Source organism: Microcaecilia unicolor, chromosome 6, assembly GCF_901765095.1.
Source record: "Microcaecilia unicolor chromosome 6, aMicUni1.1, whole genome shotgun sequence".
NCBI lineage: Eukaryota > Metazoa > Chordata > Amphibia > Gymnophiona > Siphonopidae > Microcaecilia > Microcaecilia unicolor.
Window position 1 is genome coordinate 17,250,393 of NC_044036.1, and position 22,290 is coordinate 17,272,682.

General features: G+C 47.7%; 1 protein-coding gene across 1 annotated transcript in view; it reads right to left on the reverse strand.

The window, feature by feature from the left end:
* MOB3C (MOB kinase activator 3C) overlaps positions 1-22,290 on the reverse strand; it is a 92,750-nt gene that overhangs the window by 62,941 nt on the left and 7,519 nt on the right. Inside the window, exon 3 of the mRNA XM_030206087.1 lies at positions 8,497-9,035. Coding sequence (XP_030061947.1) covers positions 8,497-8,914 — 418 coding nt within the window. The 5' untranslated portion in view covers positions 8,915-9,035. The remainder of the gene's footprint in view (positions 1-8,496; positions 9,036-22,290) is intronic.

Sequence of the window (22,290 nt, forward strand, 5' to 3'; positions counted from 1 at the left end):
CCCCTCTCCAGTCGGTTCAAAACTCTGCTGCCCGTCTCATCTTCCGCCAGGGTCGCTTTACTCATACTACCCCTCTCCTCAAGACCCTTCACTGGCTCCCTATCCGTTTTCGCATCCTGTTCAAACTTCTTCTACTAACCTATAAATGTATTCACTCTGCTGCTCCCCAGTATCTCTCCACACTCGTCCTTCCCTACACCCCTTCCCGTGCACTCCGCTCCATGGATAAATCCTTCTTATCTGTTCCCTTCTCCACTACTGCCAACTCCAGACTTCGCGCCTTCTGTCTCGCTGCACCCTACGCCTGGAATAAACTTCCTGAGCCCCTACGTCTTGCCCCATCCTTGGCCACCTTTAAATCTAGACTGAAAACCCACCTTTTTAACATTGCTTTTGACTCGTAACCACTTGTAACCACTCGCCTCCACCTACCCTCCTCTCTTCCTTCCCATTCACATTAATTGATTTGATTTGCTTACTTTATTTATTTTTTGTCTATTAGATTGTAAGCTCTTTGAGCAGGGACCGTCTTTCTTCTATGTTTGTACAGCGCTGCGTATGCCTTGTAGCGCTATAGAAATGCTAAATAGTAGTAGTAAATAGTAGTAGTAGTAGCTGAATGAAGCACTGCCAAAAAAGATGTTTTTATTATTGCAAGGGGGGGGGGGAATGACGGCCAAAATGGTTCAATTTGCTCTGCAGCTCCATCTGACCCTGGGCAGGTCACTTAACCGTCCGTTGCCCCAGATACAACAGTAGTACAATGTACTACTTAAGATTGCAAGCCCCAGTACCTGTAAAAGTGGTATATAAATGCTTGAATGAATTTTTGTAAGAGGTGAATCAGATTTGTACCAGACTATGGGTACAATCTACCATACTACAAGCCCTGTATCTACTAGAGCTGAACCAGTCTCAGTCTCAGCTCACAGCTGATAATGTACACAAACTGCCAGCCTTTGATAAGAGAAAAAAAAAATGAGCTGGGTTTAGAGCCCTGGTGAGAAATGACTCTGAGAACAGTCACATGTACAGACAAGACCCCTTATCAGTATCCACCAGCTTTGCTTTCTGAGGCTTACTACTTCCCCCGCCTGCTGGTCGAGATGGAGCAATCCTGGGACTGCAAGTCTCTTTCACAGGTCAGGTCTGGTTAGCAGGGGTGTAGCCAGACGACAGATTTTGGGTGGGCCTGGGCAAGAAGTGGGTGGGCACCAAGTGTTCTCCCTCCCACCCCCCCCCCCCCCCGCCACGAAAAAAATCTCTCAGCTTCTTTCCACCTTGGCAGTCTGCAGCAGGCTTACGCTGAAAACTGAGCATGTGCAGGTGCCAGTATCATGGAGAGTAGCGTTTTCGTTACCTCAGGGGAAAGTCTTCAGCTGGCGGAGCTTGGGATCCCCACCAGCTACTGCTAAACATGTGCTACTGATGGGTGGGCCTGAGCCCTAAATGGGTAGGGCCCTGGCCCACCCAGGCCCACCTGTGGCTACGCCACTGCTGGTTAGGGTAAGTAGGGCAGAGCCATCTTCTTCCCAGGTGCTGACTGCAGGACACCTGCTGTAGTACCAACTCCTCCACCTTCCACAGTATAAAGACAGGGTCAAAGGACAAAGCATTAGTGCAGCTTTAACCTGCTTTTACTGTGGACTTTACTGGCCAAGCAACGCTCAAATGGTTTCAGTGCGGGTATTAACTTGCGATGAAAACATTACTACAGAATGCATTAAAATGCATGTTAAATGCAATCATTTGGTATTCCACAGCCATGCTGGGAAAAAAAAAAGCAAACCTTTGTAACACGCATTGTGCGTGGAAAGCTTTATCAGGACAGCGTAAAAGTGTTGGATGAGAGCAGCGTTGGTCCAAAAGCACCACTTTTCTCCCTCCAACCCAACTACCCTAACCTGGACTGCTTGGTGCACTGGCTCTGACCCTATGCCTACACACTCTCGTGCCCAGCATAACAATGCCCCCCCTTCTCCTGACCTGACCCAACACCCTTCCTTCCTCTAATATTTAAAAAAAAAAAAACTGACCTTATGGTCTAGTCTCCGGTCCCCCTACAAACCCAACCCCCCCTTCCCATTATATTAAAAATAATGCCCTGGTGGTCTAGTAGCCCCTCAACTCCCCTCCCCCCTCATAAATTCCTAGGTAGTCTTGTAATCCCTTCCCTTCCCCCCCCCAAGTCCCCCCCAAAATCCCTGATAGTCTAGTGGCATCTCCACCCAGCCTAGTGCCCCTAACCTAGTACCTCAGACAACGCAGGAGTGAAGCCCGCCCACGGGCTGGGGCCTACCATATGAGAGGCATCCCACTATACTACAAGGCCTTTTTTTGAAGAGGGGGAATAACTAGACAACCAGTGAATTTGTGGTGGGGGATGAGAGAGAAGGAGGGGCCTCTAGACCACCAGGTAATTTTTGTTTTATATCAGGGGAATGGAGGGTTGGGTCGGAAGGGGGACTGGGTGACCAGGGGGCATTATATCACCAGGGTGTTTTTTTTTTTTAAATATTAGGAGGAGGGGTTGGGTATGTGGGGGCAGGGTGGGTGCCGCTAGGCACCTGGGATATTTTTGTTGTGGGGGGGGGGGGGAAGAGGTGTCAGGTTGGTGATAAGGGGTTGATGTATGCTGCAGCATGCATGTGTATTTTTTTGTTTTGTTTATGTCAACTTTCCTATCAGTGCCTGAGCCAATCACTGCTCAGGCACTAATAGGAAAAGTGACATTTTATTATTTTATTTATTCATTCATTAATTCGGAGCACCTGGTATACCGCAAGGGGGCCATCCATGGCGTCTATGCTGTTAACAATGATAAAAAAAACTAGTCAAGGGAAGGGGAGGAAGGAGGGATTAGGAGGGAATGAGAGTAAGGACAAGAAAAGAATGAGATACATGGAGAGGGAAGTCTAAAGGCTTTGCAGAAGAGGTGAGTTTTACTTAATAGAAACATAGAAACACTAGTAAAAAAGCCCCGTTTCTGATGCAAATGAAACGGGGGCTAGCAAGGTTTTCTTCAGAGTGTGCATGTGGGAGTGTGTGTCCCTGCCCTCTCTCTCTCCCTCCCCCTCCCCCCTCCGAGTCCAGTCCTTCAGTGTTAAGTTTCCTGCTGTTCTGTGTTTTTGTTACAGAGAGAGTGAAGGCATCTCTCTCCCCTCCCCCTTTGAGGGATTTCGTGCTGTGCTGTTTTCCTTCACTCATGGGGAAACCGGATATCTCTGGCGCTTCACACTTCCGGCTGGAGGCTTCATAGAACGTTGGTCTTGCCTTTTATATATATAGATGATGGCAGATAAGGGCCAAATGGCCCATCCAGTCTGCCCATCCTCGGTAACCCCTAACTCCTCCTTTTCCTAAGAGATCCCACATGCCTGTCCAACACTTTCTTAAATTCCGACACAGTCCTCGTCTCCACGACCTCTGCCAAGAAGCCATTCCACGCATCCACCACCCTTTCAGTGAAAGAGGTTTCTCCTAAACCTATTTCCTCTTAACTTCATCGTGTGCCCCTTTCATTCCAGAGTTTTCCTTCATTTGAAAAAGGCTCACCTCCTGTATATTGACGCCACTGAGGTATTTAAAGGTCTCGATCATATCCCCTTCTCTCTCGCCTCTCTTCCAGCGTATACATGTTGAGGTCCCTAAGCCTGTCCCTATATGTTTTATGACGGAGACCTCTTACTAATTTTGTAGCTGCCCTCTGGACCGACTCCATCCTATTTATATCTTTCCATAGGTGCGATCTCCAGAATTGCACACAGAACTCTAAATAGGGCCTCACCAGAGACTTATACAAGGGCACTATCACCTCTTTTTTTCCTTCTGGTCATCCATCTCCTTATGCACCCAAACATCTTTCTGGCTTTGACCGTCACCTTTTCTGTTAGGCCACCTTAAGGTCATCGGACACAATCACACAAGCAGACTGTGGAGTACCGCAAGGATCGCCGCTATCACCGATCCTATTCAACTTAATGATGACCCCACTTGCCAAGCCCTTATCCAACCATGGCCTTAACCCTTTCATATATGCAGACGATGTCACAATATACATTCCTTACAAAACCAAACTGACAGAAATCACCAACGAAATCAAGCTCGGCCTGAACATCATGGATTCATGGGCAAATGCATTTCAACTAAAACTCATTGTCTCATCCTCTCATCCCAACACAGCGCGGACATCCCCACAAGTATCAACACCCCAGATCACACCCTTCCTATCTCAGACAGCTTGAAAATCCTCGGCGTTACAATGGACCGCAACTTAACATTAGAGAGCCAAGTGGCATCCACAACAAAGAAAATGTTCCACTCAATGTGGAAACTCAAACGCGTGAAGCAATTCTTCCCGAGGGAAACATTTCGCAACCTGATACAATCAATGGTACTAAGCCACTTAGATTACTGCAATGGAATTTCTGCGGGATGTAAAGAACAAACCTAAAAGAAATTTCAGACCGCTCAAAACACGGCAGCTAAGCTTATATTTGGTAAAACGCGATTTGAAAGTACAAGCTGCAAAGGACTTAAATACAAAACAATTTACGCATCTAGTTTTTCCTACATAAGCACACAACTGTGGAACGCATTACCAAAAGCCTTGAAAATGATGTACGACCACCTAAACTTCGGGAAATCACTAAAAACCAACCTGTTTAGAAAGGCATACCCTACCGATCCAACTTAAATACCTGATCTCTGCAACACAATCAAACTAAAGCACGTAATGGACATAACACAACTCTTCCGTTCTCCGATTCCCTAATGTGGCTGTGCCACATGAACTTGATCTTACCACAACATCACCCTGTATTTGTTCACACCGGAGCCTGCAAAGGCCTCTCCGGTACTATGTAAGCCATATTGAGCCTACAAATAGGTGGGAAAATGTGTGATACAAATGTAACAAATAAATAAAAATAAAAATACTGTACCATTTCCTTGGATTCTTGTACCAAAGTGCATGACCGTGCATTTCTTAGCGTTAAATCTTAGTTGCCAATTATTGGACCATTCTTCAAGCTTTGCTAGATCCTTCTTCATACCATCCACACCCTCTGAGGTGTCCACCCTATTACAAAGTTTGGTATCATCTGCAAAAAACAAACCTTACCAGACAATCCTTCTGCAATATCACTGACGGCCCGAGGACTGAACCCTGCGGTACACCACTGATAACAGCCCTTTCCTCAGAGCAAGCTCCAATTACCATTACCCTCTGTCTCCGTCCAATTAACCAGTTTTTAGCCCAGTCAGTCACTTTAGGTCCCAAACCGAGGGCACTCAGTTTATTTATCAGTCACCTGTGTGGGACCGGGTCAAAGGCTTTGCTAAAATCCAAGTACACCACATCTAGTGCCCTTCCCACATCCAACTGTTTGGTCACCCGGTCAAAGAAATCAATCAGATTCGTCTGACGCGACCTGCCTCTAGTGAAGCCATTCTGCCTCAGGTCCTGCAGTCCGTTTGATTCGAGAAACCTCTCGATCCTCTGCTTTAGAAGCGTTTCCATTAGTTTACTCACCACCGAGGTCAGACTGACAGGTCTGTAATTCCAAACCTCCTCTCTACTTCCGTTCTTGTGCAAAGGGACCACATCTGCTCTTCTCCAGTCCTCCGGAACCACTCCGGACTCTAAGGAAGCACTGAAGAGGTCTGACAGCGGTGCCATCAAAACATCTCGGAGTTCTTTGAGTATCCTCAGATGTATCCCATCAGGCCCCATCACTTTGTCTACTTTTAGTATAGCCAGCTCCTCCCAAACAGAGTCTTCTAAAAGTTGGTCCCCACACATCCATCCCCATTAGCGTTTGCTTTCTGAGGTCCTACCCCTAGCCTTTCATCTGTGAACACAGAACAGAAATAATTGTTAAGCACTTCAGCTTTATCCTTATCAGCTTCTACGCATTCCTCCCCCTCAGCTTTGAGTCTCACAACGCTATTATGGCACTTCCTTCTGTCATTTATATATCTGAAAAATGTCTTGTCCCCCAATTTTACCGTATTGGTTATCCTTTCTTCCATTTGCCTCTTTGCATTCTCTTAGCTTTTCCAGGTATTTTTGCCTGTCCTCCTCTTTCTGAGTTTTCTTGTAACGTATGAAAGCTAACCATCTTTCCCTTACCTTTTCAGCTACTATGTTCGAGAACGTCTTGCACTTCTGCAGTGAAGGTTCACGTCTGATGGAGGGTGGGAAATTATTCCACAGTTTGAGGCCAAGATAGCTGAAGGTTGTCTCCCTTGAGATGGTGAGACACAGAGAGGAGGGTGAGAGGACGGCAAGAAGACTGGAGTTGGAAGAGCGAAAAGAGCGGGATGGCACGTATGGAATGAGGTTATTGACGTAGGCTGCAGCAGAGGGGGAAAGGCCTTTGAATACAAGGACGAGGATCAGAAGAGGACTCACATGATCAAAATGTTGAGTGCGATGGAGAAGTTTCACTGCAATTGATTGGATGAGTTGGAGACATTTGAGAGAATGAAGTGGAAGACCAGCATAGAGTGAGCTGCAGTAGTCTAAGTGAGTGATGACCAAGACCAGAAGAGTATGAATCAGGCAAGGAGCCAAAAGGAGCAGACAGAATGGATGCGGTGCATTGTAAAGAAAGCAGAGCAAACAACTGCATCAATTGAAGACTTGAAAGTCAATGTTTTGTGTCGGTAAATGGAAGTGATTGACCATTGATTGAGGGGTAGGAAGGGATGGGAGCACAAGGATGGGTTCACATTTGGTGAAGTTGAGAAGCAATAAGTAGATTGTCCTTCAACCAGACGCTGACATGATTAAGGCAAGAGACAAGAGAGCTAGAAGCGATAGGATCTGAGAAATTTAGCGCTGAGCTGCAGATACCACAATTTTAGCATGGCATTAATTTGCATATTCATTAGTTTGAGCGTGCTGTGGCAATTTTGTAGCACTAATTCTGCAGTAGAGTGAAGACTCTACCATGAACCTTTGAGCTTTGGCCTCACAGTACGGTATCCTAGTAGAACAGTCTAGAAGGCATCAATTTCCCCTAAGTAATAAGGCCCTATCCGTCCTCCCTTTCGTGCTCAAAATCAAGAGAAAGCTGGTTTGGAATCTCTAGAGGCTGCAAATATCCATCTGTTATATTCTGATGGTATTGAACAGAAGCTGAAGATTTAAAAAAAAAGACTCAGCTGATTGTGATCTTCAGCCTCATCACTTCCAGGTGCCACGTCATGAAACAGCGCAGTCAGGCCATAACTAGTTATGTGTGTCCAATGCAGCCAAAATTGTGCCACTACTTATGCCTGGGGTTGGTAGCATGGAATCTTGCTACTCTTTGGGATTCCGGAATCTTGCTACTCTTTGGGATTCCGGAATCTTGCTACTCTTTGGGATTCCGGAATCTTGCTACTCTTTGCTACACTTATGACCTGGATTGGCCACTGTTTGAAGCAGGATACTGGTCTTGATGGACCATCAGTCTGACCCAGTACGGCTATTCTTATGTTCTTAACTGGGCAGGGGTATCTCCTATCCAGTTTAATTGCTTTGAATGTTGACCCCTAGAATTATATCTTTCTGTTTCATGTGTTCCAAGTAAACGTCGAAGATACGATTATGTTACTAGCCAAGACGTCTTAAGCAGAGACGTTAAACCTACTGCCACTCTTTCATGCTTAAAATATGAGATTTATACTAAATGGATTTTGGAAATTCCTCACTTAGCATATGAATCCTAAGAAAACTTTTCATTCTTGTAACTTGAATCTTTCATACTTTTCTTAGATGCCTGGTATTCCCTTAAAAATCCATTAACATACAATGAATCGGGAAGGAGTGAGAGTGACAGAGAAAAACCATGCTCACTGGTGACATCTAATAGGTTTTCAGGAACAACTGTTGCAGGGCATGCTTCCTGCATGGCCCACAGTGGAAAGTCTCACTGCTCTCCCACCCCTTAAGGCAGCAGGGCCAGTCCTACGCTGGGTTTTTCATCCTTTAATAAACTATGCAAATATTTATGGAAATAAGGCACCACAGTGAGTCTCTGCACATGTCCCCCACGGGTCGCCACTAGAAGGCAGTACAAATGTGCAGTGGCGTAGGAAGGGGGGGCGGTCCGCCCCGGGTGCACGTCGCTGGGGGGGGGGGGTGTCGTCTCCGTTGGTTCCTTGCTCCCTCTGCCCAGAACAGGTTACTTCCTGTTCCGGGGCAGAGAGAGCAAGGAACCAACGGAGCCGACGCAGCTCCCAGCGACGTGGGCTCGGGTGCAGATCGGCCCTCCCGCCCGCCCCTCGCTGCCAAAGTAAGGTAAAATGCGCTCCGAGGGGGGGAGGGTGCGCGGCAGCGACCCACCCCGGGTGCCAGCTGCCCCCGCTATGGCACTGCAAATGTGTCAGAGGGAGGAGGGAAGGAGGCAGAAGGTGCAAGTGAAGCAAGCGATCTGATTGGCTGAAATGCCAGAACTCTGATGGCAAAGACACACAGGATATTTATGAGCTCCGCTAAGCACTGACCTGTTCTGGTGGGAAAGATGTCCTCATTATTAATAAGGGTCTCAATCCAGTCCATCAGCATGTTCATATATTGTGGGGCAGATAGCTTGGTGGGCTTCTTGTATTTTTTGTCATCCTGCCACCGATATTCATATTTCAAGCCGCCAGACATCACCGGGCAGCTCCTCTCTGTGCAAAACTCCGACATGGTGCCATAAATGAGGTTGATCCTGTTGAAGAAGTCGACCAAGTGTACAGCGATCCAGTCGTTGATGTTCTCCCCAGGGGGCAGCTGGACCACGGTCCTCAGATCCAGGCCAGATTTGAGAGACGCCTGGGCTTTTTTGTACAGCTCAAAGCGCTGTGTCCCTGGCTCAAACTTCTTCCGAGGACGAAATGTTTTATCTTTGTTGAAGACCTGCTTCAAGCAGAGAGCCATTCCTAGGCCAGGAAAGCCAGAATGAGCGCGTAGACGGTCTCCGCTGGTAACGTCTTCAGAGGTGGAGGAAGTTCCCCTTGGGCCAAGGCGGCTGCGTAACCAAAGGAGACTTAAATAATCTCTAAAACAGAAAACGATAAAATGCAAGATTTTAATTAAGAAGGTGTGGCAGATGATGCCTGCCAGGCTTAAAATTAATTTTGGAAAAATAAAACAAGAATAAAATATACAGCTTTTTTTACTAAGGGGCTCATTTTCAAAGCACTTAGATTTACAACAGGGCCGCCGAAAGATATAGCCAAGCCCGGGGCATAACCGGACCACCGCAAGCACCCCCTTCCCACACACCCACACACTCGCGAAGACCCCCCACACTCGCACCGCCGCTCCTGCCCACCCCCTTTCCTTTCTATCTTTCCTCCAAGGGGGGGGCCCGGGCCCAGCGCCAGCAAGCTGATTCCTTCGTGCCTGCTCTCACGGTCTGTCCTCTCCTGCTCCTGTCCGTGCCAGGACCCGGATGATTAAATTAACACGATATTGCGCTAATGCAATCATCTGGGGCCTGGGTGGCACACAGAAGCAGAGGAGGACAAACCCAGAAGCAGGCAGCAAGAAAAAGCCTGCCGGCACCGGGCCCGGGCCCAGCCCCCCCTCCCTTGGAGGCCAGGCCCGGGGAATTTTGCCCTCTGCTCCCCTCCCTCTTAGCAGCCCTGACTTACAAAGTTCAATGTAACTTTCTAAGTCTAAGTGCTTTGAAAATATGCCTTCACGTATCTTAATAGCTATTTACGTCCCCATGACTAAACTCTGCATATAATGTGTACAGCGCTGTGTAGGTCTAATAAAACTATAGATTAGTAGTAGTAGTATGGCGTGAGATTTGTGAACCAACAGCATTATGGGTAATACAAATTATACCGTTTAACTTATGCAAAATTATGTATATATCTATAATGAGCTAATAACAATTACAAGTTTTGTTTTCTTCTTGAGAAGAAACTGATCAAAGATTTACTAATGAAATTGAGAGACTTAAAATGGTACTCTTAAATAAACCAGTGTTACAACTTCTATCCTATACTGGTTTTTCAGTCCTACAGTGCATGGTAAAGTCATTAGTAGGTCTAGGTAATGCCTTACTGAAGCCAAATACCATTCATGAAACACGAACCAGTACAAACAGTGTACGGGGACAAAGGGAAAACCGCACGCCTGTGTACAGATCCCAGCTAGTGCTTTCATCATGCCAGTTCACAATCACAACCTCCCTCTTACTAAACAGGCTTCTTTGAGCTCCTGTTACTGGCTGCATTTTTTTTCGGACAGGTCAAGCTATCCTGGTTTAACCTCGCTGCATGCATGAACACAGGTCTGATTTTCTTAGTGGCACAGGACTACGTTTCCCAGCATGCAGTGGGGGTAAAACCAAGGCTGGATCAACCTATTTATTTATTCATACGAGTATTCCACAATTATCCAAAAACGAGTTTCGGTTCATATGTCGTTTACATTTAACAGAAAAATAAAGCCAAGTTATGTCCCAACAAGGCCTCAGAATAGAGACATGTACGCATCACAAAATAGAGATAGTTAAAAAGATCGGAGTAAAGCCTTGACTGGTTTTCGTTTCCCTCCTGCTCTCTGAGTCACGGTAGGATTTTTTAAATCAGGGGTTGGTGCCGCATCCCCAAGGAAAGGTCAAATGGGGTGCAGAGAAGGGTCTTGAAATCTGAGGCAATTTGTTGAAAATATTAATTGAAAGCGCAATAACAACATCTTTTAAAATGTTAAATAATTATTTTTTTTGTGCCAACATAGGAACTACTGAAGGCTAATCTAACTTTACAAAATCAAAATATTAACTGGGAGCATTTTTGGTGTAAGGTCACAGCCCACACAATGTCTAATCCTTATATTTTGTATTACACAGAGCTCTTTGGACTCCACTTAATAAATGGAAAGCGGGAATCGCCCATTCAAATCTTTATTGACATTGTGATAAACACACTGGTGTTTGTAGGAATGACTAAACCTTTGGTTCTCAAAGCCACAGTGGTGGAGCAGGTCTAGGTGAGGAGCGAGGGGACGGGAAGGGAGGGTTCCAGAATCCTAGGCTGGTAGGAACTAAGGCTGCACCTCTGGCCCATGGTTGTCCCTTCCAGGTGGAGGTGACCTGCTCTTAGCTACCATTCACAGGCCAGGTAGAAGCTGTGTGGCTCATAGTCTGCTTAATTTGACTTAGTGTTGTTGTTTTTTTTTTTCTAGAAAGGTGCCAGTCCTCAGATCTGCCCTTACCCCTTATATATCTACTTTTATGTTTAGGGAAGGGAACTGGGACTTGATATACTGCCTTTCTGAGGTTTTTGCCTCTACATTCAAAGCAGTTTACATATATTCAGGTACTTATTTTGTACCAGGGGCAATGGAGGATTAAGTGACTTGCCCAGAGTCACAAGGAGCTGCAGTGGGAATGGAACTCAGTTCCCCAGGATCAAAGTCCACTGCACTAACCACTAGGCTACTCCTCCACTCATTCCACCAATAAAAGCCAACCTCATCAGTGATGTCACAATGGCTTCATTGCCTGATACGTGGCTCACTTCTGATATTGTGATGTCATAAGGGAAAGGGAACTAGGACTTGATATACTGCCTTTCTGAGGTTTTTGCAACTACATTCAAAGCGGTTTACATATATTCAGGTACTTATTTTGTACCAGGGGCAATGGAGGGTTAAGTGACTTGCCCAGAGTCACAAGGAGCTGCAGTGGGAATGGAACTCAGTTCCCCAGGATCAAAGTCCACTGCACTAACCACTAGGCTACTCCTCCACTCATTCCACCAATAAGAGCCAACCTCATCAGTGATGTCACAATGGCTTGATTGCCCGATACTTGGCTCACTTCTGATATTGTGATGTCATAAAGGAAAGGGGGAAAGGGGTTTTTGCAACTACATTCAAAGCAGTTTACATATATTCAGGTACTTATTTTGTACCAGGGGCAATGGAGGGTTAAGTGACTTGCCCAGAGTCACAAGGAGCTGCAGTGGGAATGGAACTCAGTTCCCCAGGATCAAAGTCCACTGCACTAACCACTAGGCTACTCCTCCACTCATTCCACCAATAAGAGCCAACCTCATCAGTGATGTCACAATGGCTTGATTGCCCGATACTTGGCTCACTTCTGATATTGTGATGTCATAAGGGAAAGGGGGAAAGGGAAATGGGACTTGATATACCGCCTTTCTGAGGTTTTTGCAACTACATTCAAAGCAGTTTACATATATTCAGGTACTTATTTTGTACCAGGGGCAATGGAGGGTTAAGTGACTTGCCCAGACTCACAAGGAGCTGCAGTGGGAATCAAACTCAGTTCCCCAGGATCAAAGTCCACTGCACTAACCACTAGGCTACTCCTCCACTCCACTCTCTTCTTATTTATTTTTTTAGTATGTTAGCCGCCCAGATGTATTTGGCAATGGGCTGGGTAGAAAACTCACAATAAACTTAAATGTTTCTGCACTAATCAGCACATCTGGCATTACTGCGCACTAACTTATCAGCGCAGGATAAGCGCATGAGACTCTCCTGCCTGGTTAAATCCCTTTGAATCAGGGGCGTAGCTACGTGGGGCCACGGGGGTCTGGGCCCCCATAGATTTGGTCCTGACAACCCTCTCCACCCCCCCTCCCGCCGCCAACCCTCCCCCGCCGTCGCCATGGGCTACCTTTGCTGGCGGGGGACCCCAAACCCCGCCAGCCGAGGTCCTCTTGCTTCCCGTGTAAGGCTTCGTTCTGTTTCTGACGTCCCGCACGTTATATGTGCAGGACATCAGAAACAGAACGAAGCCTTGCGCAGGAAGCAAGAGGACCTCGGTGGCGAGGATTGGGGTCCCTCGCCAGCAAAGGTAGGCGACAATGGTGGCGGCAGGGGAGGGTTGGCAGCGGGAGGGGGGCTCGAGATGGTCGTCAGCAGGGGAGACAAAGTTGGTGGCGGCGGAGCGGGGAGGGGTCAGCAATGGCGGGGGGCGGCAATGGGGGGGGCGGCACCAGGGGCGGGGACTAAAATGTGCCCCCTGATCTGGGCTCTGGACCCCCCTCCCACCAAAGTCTGGCTACGCCCCTGCGGCTGGGGTAAGGATATGACTGAGATAATGTGTGTCATTCTCAAATGCGTCCAAGGTACACACAGACCCCCCTCCCCCCCCCAATAGTCAGCGATATATAACTGGTCAAAATGGCTGCTAAGCATTTAAATAGCGTTTTAACTGGCTATCCGCCGATATTCAGTGAGGGATAACCGGCTATCCCCCGCTGAATATCCCCGGTTAATGACTAGCAAATAGCCAGTTATATCAGCCGATATAACCGGCTATCCGTCAATTTTTAAAACCGGTTTAGTGGCCATATCTGGCTGTGTGAAAAGATGGAATATCTTTGGCCGGTTTAAAGATAACCAGTCTGAATGCCAACTTAGCTGGTTATCTTTACACTGGCCAAAAATAAAGCAGGTATTCAATGCCAGTCACTGGAAACAGCCCACGGTCTGAATATCAGACCCGGAGGAACTGAGGGGCTGACACTGAAAGCTAGCAGAAATGGCAGTGCACAGTTGGCACGAAACTTATGCATAAGTTTCTGGATTCACGATGCAGAAAAGGGTTTTGTGTAGAAACTAACCTTGAACTAAACCTCACAACAGACACTAGTACACAGCATATTAAAATCAAGGGAGGAGGATGGGATTTGATATATTGCCTTTCTGTGGTTACATATTACATACTGTACAGGTACTTATGTTTTCTGTCCCTAGTGGCATGCCTGGCTTAACCTATGGAGCAGGTGAAGCTCTGGCCCAGGGCACCAAATGCCTGTAATGTCACTGGACCTATAGGTTAAGCTGACCCAGAGCTTACCTGGCATCGTTGCGTGTTCAAGGAAAAAAAGAAGAGCGGTCAACCCCCTTCCTCTTTCTGTCTCCGGCCACCTTCCCGTCTACCTTTAAAGGCAATTGTCCCCTCCCAAACACAGACAGCATTTCACCTCACACTACCCGCATCAGCCCCGGCATCTTCCTTCTGCCCCTCTTTTGACATCACTTCCTGTTTCCACAGGGGTGACAGAGGGAAGATGCATGGGGCTGAGGTGGGTAGTGTTAGGTGAAACACTACATAGTAACATAGTAGATGACAGCAGTATTGTAGTAGTAGAAAAAGACCTGAACGGTCCATCCACTCTGCCCAAGAAATGTGCCACTTTTTTGTATATACCTTACCTTGATTTGTACCTGTCTTTTTCAGGGCACAGACCATACAAGTCTGCCCAGCACTATCCCCGCCTCCCAACCACCAGCCCCCGCCTCCCACTACCGGCTCTGTTAAGCTCCTTAGGATCCATTCCTTCTGAACAGGATTCCTTTATGTTTATCCCACGCATGTTTGAATTCCGTTACCGTTTTCATCTCCACCACCTCCCACGGGAGGGCATTCCAAGCATCCACCACTCTCTCCGTGAAAAAATACTTCCTGACATCTTTTTTGAGTCTGCCCCCCTTCAATCTCATTTCATGTCCTCTCATTCTACCGCCTTCCCATCTCCAGAAAAGATTCGTTTGCGGATTAATACCTTTCAAATATTTGAACGTCTGTATCATATCACCCCTGTTTCTCCTTTCCTCCAGGGTATACATGTTCAGGTCAGCAAGTCTCTCCTCATACGTCTTGTAATGCAAATCCCATACCATTCTCGTAGCTTTTCTTTGCACCGCTTCGATTCTTTTTACATCCTTAGCAAGATACGGCCTCCAAAACTGAACACAATACTCCAGATGGGGCCTCACCAACGACTTATACAGGGGCATCAACACCTCCTTTCTTCTGCTGGTCACACCTCTCTCTATACAGCCCAACAACCTTCTAGATACAGCCACCACCTTGTCACACTGTTTTGTCGCCTTCAAATCCTCAGACACTATCACCCCAAGATCCCTCTCCTCATCCATACATATCAGACTCTCGCTGCCTAACACATACGTCTCCCGTGGATTTCTATTCCCTAAGTGCATCACTTTGCATTTCTTGGGCATTGAATTTTAATTGCCAAACCTTAGATCATTCTTCTAGCTTCTTCAGATCCTTTTGGGGGAGCATGCTAATGGGAGGGCACCACAGTCCCTCGATCCAGCCTTGATGTTCGGCTGCCTATATGGTTGGCATTGGTGGAGACCTGACTACCAGTGTAGTCAGAATGACAGGCATGGCTCTGGCCACCCTGATGGACCGTGCATTTACTATATTGTGGGCTCAAATTCTAACTTTTTTTTTTCTACCTGGGGCAATGGAGGGTTAAGTGACTTGTCCAGGGTCACAAGGAGCTAAAGTGGGAATTCAACCTGGTTCTCAGGCCAGACCTCCACTATTAACTATTCTGCCCAGATGCAGAGAAGTAGGGAGAAGTCTTTTAAGGTGAGCACAACCCTAAAAATTGAACATCGGGTCTGAGGAGGTGTAGAAGGTTTAGCTCCTTCTGTAGTAGCATCTGTGAGGATTTAATGACAGTTTCTCCTTTTTTGCTATGAGCGTAACAGTACCCGCAACTTTTAAGACCAAACAGGAGGTGATGGTTCCGTGCACAGGTCCGAGCATTCTTGCACATGCGCAGATGTGTGCTGATGCTTTCACTTTATTCAGGATGGGTGGTGTGGACATGTGCAGGGCTGCTGAGAGGGGGGAGGGCAGGGGGGACAAAATTCCCCGGGCCCGGGCCTCCAAGGGGGGCCCAGCGTCACAGTCCCACCCACCCTTCGTCGTTGACCGTCTACCACCGGGCCGGGCCCCCTGCATTGAAATCACAGCACCTCTCACCTCCACGTGAAAGCGCTGCAGGCAGCAGCAGATCGCCTCCCTTCGGGCCTCCTTCCCTCCCTGTGTCCCGCCCTCGTCTGACGTAACTTCTGTGAGGGCGGGACACAGGGAGGGAAGGAGGCCCGAAGGGAGGCGATCTGCTGCTGCCTGCAGCGCTTTCACACAGAGGTGAGAGGCGCTGTGATTTCAATGCGGGGGGCCCGCCCCGGTGGCGGGTGGAGAGCAGCAGCGGTGACCTGGGGGGGGGGGGCAGGGCGGCGGGGGCAGCCTTGCCCTGGGCCTGGCCCAGTCTCTCGGCTGCCCTGGACATCTGCAAATGTCCAGTGCACCCACCCTTAGTGCACAGGTCCTGTGTACTTCACTTTTGCATGTGATTAGCTTACTGTATCAGTGAGCAAAACATCGGCATTATGTTTGCATTAGACACCCTGCACTCAGCCATCAGTGCCCAGCTCCAACACAACCATCCTAAAAACGTAAATAGATGCTGGTCCAATACTCGGAATCACGAAGATTTGCCTGTCTCCTTTGCCCATTACAGGAACTAGTAACAGAAGCCATCTGTAGGAAGGAACCAGCCTTTGAGTCACTACAAACTGCTCTTCTGCTCCCGCTGGGGTTGTTGTTGTAAAAGAGGAAACGCTATCCTCCTGTCTCAGGAAGGGGGGAGGGTTCCTGTCTGACATATACACAGTACAACTACAGCCTGCGTATTCACCCCACTCGTTCTGATTTCAATCCCTTCTATTTTATGAAGATGTTTGGATCAAAGAAGCCAGAACCCTCCCCCCCATCCCCCATTATACTAAAAGAGGGCACTTGCTGGAAACGGACATTGTTGAAGGACACATGGCAGTTTCGGGGGACGGGGAAGAAGGGGGGACATCCTCAGACTTGCGGATTTTGGTCAGCAGTTGCGGAAGTACACTTTGCTAGAAACGTATATCAGCTTGTGCTACCCTGTACCGGATTGGATCAGAGGTTGCCCAAAACTGTTTTGAATGCTCTGCGGCTGGCACAAAACTTGGCAGCGAGACCGGCTGCCAGAGTTCGATGCTGGAACCACATTGCACCTGCTTGGATATCTTTGCAACAGCTGTGGACAGAAGTTGAATTTTGTTGTATTTCTTTCTTTCTTTGTTAATTACATTTGTATCCCACATTTTCCCACCTATTTTTTTTTTTGTTACATTTGTACCCCACGCTTTCCCACTCATGGCAGGCTCAATGCAGCTTACATATTGTATACAGGTACTTATTTGTACCTGGGGCAATGGAGGGTTAAGTGACTTGCCCAGAGTCACAAGGAGCTGCCTGTGCCTGAAGTGGGAATCGAACTCAGTTCCTCAGTTCCCCAGGTCCAAAGTCCACCACCCTAACCACTAGGCCACTCCTCCACTGTTGCTACTATTTGAGATTCTACATGGAATGTTGCTATTCCACTAGCAACATTCCATGTAGAAGTCGGCCCTTGCAGATCACCAATGTGGCCGCGCAGGCTTCTGCTTCTGCGAGTCTGACGTCCTGCACGTACGTGCAGGACGTCAGACTTACAGAAACAGAAGCCTGTGCAGCCTTCTACATGGAATGTTGCTAGTGGAATAGCAACATTCCATGTAGAATCTCCAGTAGCAGCAACGTTCCATGTAGAATCTCCAATAGTAGCAACATTCCATGTAGAATCTCCAATAGTATCTATTTTATTTTTGTTACATTTGTACCCTGCGCTTTCCCACTCATGGCAGGCTCAATGCGGCTTACATGGGGCAATGGAGGGTTAAGTGACTTGCCCAGAGTCACAAGGAGCTGCCTGTGCCTGAAGTGGGAATCGAACTCAGTTCCTCAGTTCCCCAGGACCAAAGTCCACCACCCTAACCACTAGGCCACTCCTCCACTTTGTAGACTCAATGTGGTTTACATAGTACCGGAGAGGCGTTTGCAGACTCCGGTGTGAACAAATACAAAGTGAGATTTCCAGCTGAATACGCCACCCTCCAGCACTGCATTTACCACTTCTGCATCTCAGTCCCAACATATCACAATCTGCATGATATTCCTTACAGGCTAACTGGAAATAGGACTTCTGCAGTGTACAGCTTCCAGTAAGGGAAAGTATCTCGGCCATGGCCTCCTTTTCTTGGGGGGGGGGGGGGGGGGGGGGACTTTTCTCCAACTCAAGCCAAGCCAGGGTATTAAGCTTTCAAGTGCAGGCACCTAAGTATTTTTCCCTTTTCATTCAACCTTCCTACCCCGACATACTTAGTACAGTCACGGCATGAATCCACCACTAGGGGCAGTATTCCACTCTTAAGCACTTTTTACTCAGATTTTACACTAGCTTTCGCAGAGAAAGCGTGTGTCTGCTTTCACTTTGAAACTTGCTGTTGGGTACAAGATTCCTGTGGATATTTGCACTTGTTTTTTGCGTTCATACTTTTTGTTGTAGAAAATAACACACATGGAGATGAAATTTTTCTAACCCCTCTTACTACTACTACTACTATTTAGCATTTCTATAGCGCTACAAGGTATACGCAGCGCTGCACAAACATAGAAGAAAGACAGTCCCTGCTCAAAGAGCTTACAATCTAATACTCTCTTTCATATCTATATGTTCTATCTTCGCTTATACCCTGCGCTGTCTATTAAAATGTTTTATTACACATTGTGTAAGTAGTATACTATGCCGTACTTTATACTGTTATTTGAATATTTTTACTGCTGTAATTGTCTATTGCTTATGCTCGACTTATTCTTGCTGTACTCCGCCTTGAGTGAATTCCTTCGAAAAGGCGAGCAAACAAATCCTAGTAAATACATCCTATATAATAAAGCTCACCTCCAATGTTCTGAGGCTGCCTGGTGGCTTCCGGTGGTGGTGTCCTTCATGGAGTAGATCATGACGTCAGGGAGAGGGGAGGAGCCACGAGTGTCCACTGTGGAGGTGGAGTAAGGAAACATCAGGGAGAGGGGAGGAGGCGTGAGTGTCCAATGTCGAGTAGGGAAACGTCAGGGAGAGGGGAGGAGCTGCGAGTGTCCAATGTGGAGGGGGAGGAGTAGGGAACTCCTCCCCCTGCCTAGGAATCACACCAGACTGCCTGAACCTCCCGAACCACATGCGCACACTAAACGCCCTCCAAAACCCCCCGCCGCCCTCCCTCTGCTCTCCAACTCCTGATTTGCACTGTCGGAGAGGGAGGGCGGCGAGACGGCAAGCGAGATGCTGCGCCGACTGTCCAATGTCAAGGAGGCCGGTGAGGGATCACAGCGACGGTCGCGGTCCACTCGCAAGAGGGGGGAGGGAAAGACCAGCGGGTCCGACTGCAGCGCATCTCTCATCCCCGTTCACTCACAACAAAGCAACCAAACCTAGCAGATGCTGCAGGATGTCTAATAGACAGGAATGGAAGACAGCACAGCAAGTCTAGGGTAAGCAAGGAAGCACATTGGTTAATCTCTGTTTCCACTCCCCTACGCAGCCCTCACTGGCATACACTCAAAAACAAGGAAACCTAGGAGCTGCTGCTGCTGCACATTGTCCTTTTAAAATTCTTGATAGACAGTGCCTTAAAACGTCAAGGACAAAAGGAGGGGGGAGACAGACAGACCCTGCAACTGGGAGGGGGGAAACAGGGAGGAGGACCCTGCAACGGGGAAACAGGGAGGAAGGAAGGAAGGGAGGGAGGCAGAGGAGGGGACCCTGCAACTGGGAGACAGACCTGGGGGAGTGATGACCCTGGAACTGGGAGGGAGGGTGGACCCTGGCACATACTCACATTCTTACACACATAAATGCACCCAGTCTCACTCTCTCTCTGTCACACACACACACTCGCACATTCACTCTCTCACACACGCTCTCTCAAACATACACACTCCCAGGAAAACCTTGCTAGCGCCCGTTTCCTTTAAAACAGAAACGGGCCTTTTTTACTAGTAAATGCATAAAATGCAATGTACGTCTGTCTTGTGGAAGGAGGATCTTTTTCGCCCATTATTTACCCACATAAACATCAGTGAGAATTGTCCTCCCATAAGACCCCCTTCTGCACCCTCGACTGACCTAAAGGCTAAATCCATGTCCCACTGCATAACCTGAGCTAGCAGGACAACCCAAGACCCCTCACCTGCAAACACCTAACAAGCACGTTCCTGGCTTGCCTCAGCGTAGTACCAATCGTTTTTCAGTCATTGTTTTGTTATCTCACTAGTATCGCCTTATCAAACAAGCTTAGGAAATGCTAGGGTAATTAGTAACTCCAATTCCATACATTTGTGCACAAAAAGTTAGAACTCACTCACAGCCTGCAGGCTACCAGATCTGACCTGACCCAGAGGATAATCTCGAAAATTCGCTGCAGCTCAAGTCACTTTTCTGCCAATACAGAATGAACTGTTGGGCTCGGACTGGAGGTATGAACAGGTCTCCCAATGCAAGAGGCTGATTCCTCCCTGCCTTCATACAAACCAGAGTCACTCAGTCCTTTCCACTGCTTTCATGGCCCTAAAACAGCTCAGTGGGAAGTTTGCCAGGCCAGGTCTCCACCTCACTGAAGACCATCTCCACAACTGAACACCCAGACAGGCTAAGGCTATAAAGAAGCCTGGAATGAGATCTCCCCCTCAGCCCTGACTACATCCTCCAAACAACACGAATGAGATGAAGCACGTGAAAATTCAGAATACCTATTCATACATCATACATGTCCTTCTTTGCCACTGGATTATAAATCAAGGACAAGGCAGCCTGAGGCTTCATGGTTACCTGTCTGGAAAGCCCTGCCCTTTCCCATGGTACAATACCCAGAATCAAACCTCCCAGTACTCCTTGTGGTACATTCGGCAACTAAGCATCAGTGGTTTGTCAAGATTCAGAGCAGTGACTCATTTCCTGATGTCTCAAAAGCCCCAGGCTTACAAATAAATAGAGGTTAGATTGTGGGTCATTAATTTCACACATCTTAAATACTAGAATGGTGAAAGTTTTTATAGACACTTAAACAAAATCAAGGGAGATGGCCATTGGCTGGAAGCCAACCTGGCTACACTCCTGATAATCTGGGAGGTAGAGGAGGGGGGAGAAGAAGAAGGGAAGCAGATAGGACCATAACTGCTGGGTTTGGGTTCAACCAGTAGTTCATCAAGCCCAGCCTCCTGTTCATGGGGGCAGCCAACCCATATCACTTGGAAGTCCCTGGCGGATCCTAACAGGGAGATTCATTCCTTCCTACTCACTCTCGGAAGCCTGTCTTGCAAAATTTACTGCAGTGGCACTGCAGAAACTTCAATCCAATCTGAAATCTATCAACTCTGTTAGACGTCACAACATCATAGTTACAAATTCCATAGCTACGCTGAAAATCAACTTCAATAAAGTAGTTCTTCCTCTCATTGGTTCTAGAGCAAGTCGCTCCATGGAATAATAGCTTATGAGCCCTAGGTTGATATTCAGCTCGCAGTGGTGATTGGTACTCGTGATACTGCCTCTAGGGGTCATGGCAGTCATTTTATGGCTGGACTCGCAATGGAGAGAAGTGAGTGGGCATCACTCCTGCCCGTAGGACCCCCACTGGACCACCACGGACTTTGATGTAGGCCCAGGGGGGCCTACACTTCCCTGAACAGCCAGAACACAGTAACTGTTGAGAATCTACTATAATAAAACTCACCCTCAACGTTCTGAGGACACTGACGTCAGTGAAGACAAGCCCTGACTTCCTTCAAAAAGGTTCGAAGGTTCGTGGTGGTGAAGCCACCAAAATCGCTCCGGGCCCCGCCCTCGAGGGCGGAGCAATGGCAGAACAACGAAGGGGTTGGCAGGGAGGGAGGCGGGGGTCGGAAATCGCTCCGGGCCCCGCCCTCGCGTCAAACGTCATGACGTTCGAGGCGGAGCAATGGCACAACAACGAAGGGGTTGGCCAGGGAGGAAGGGGTTGGGGTGTTGGCAACGAAAACCTTGCTAGCGCCCGTTTCATTTGCTCAGAAACGGGCCTCTTTTACTAGTGTAAATATAAGACAAGTAAAAAAAAACTGATTTCTTTGAATAAATCCCCATGATGTAATTCTTGACCAAAACTAATACGGTGCTGTGTTCTGGCTTAACATATCTCCCATTTTTCAAGAGATACTGTGTTTTTTTTTTACTTTTCCTACAGGCTTGAAGAAGCATCCAAATGTTAAATGGCTTCCATATTAATCAATACACAGTAACTACAGGCCATCTGGCTAGTTAGAGAAGTCTTGACAAAATCTGAGTTACTGTGTTCTGGCTTTTCAGGGCAGTACAGGGGTGGGGGAGGGGCCTTGGGAGGGCTCAAGGCAGGACCATTTTTCCTCAGGGGAAGGGAGGGAGATCAGGATAGGGGGGAAATAGGGAAGGCCCAATGCCACTACCACTAATTAACCAAGTACCACCAATACTCAAACCGGTACCCAGTTATTTTGGCGGCTAAAGTTAAGAGAACTTTATTTGCTATTCTAACTTTAGCTACTTACTTAACCAATTAGTGGTTTG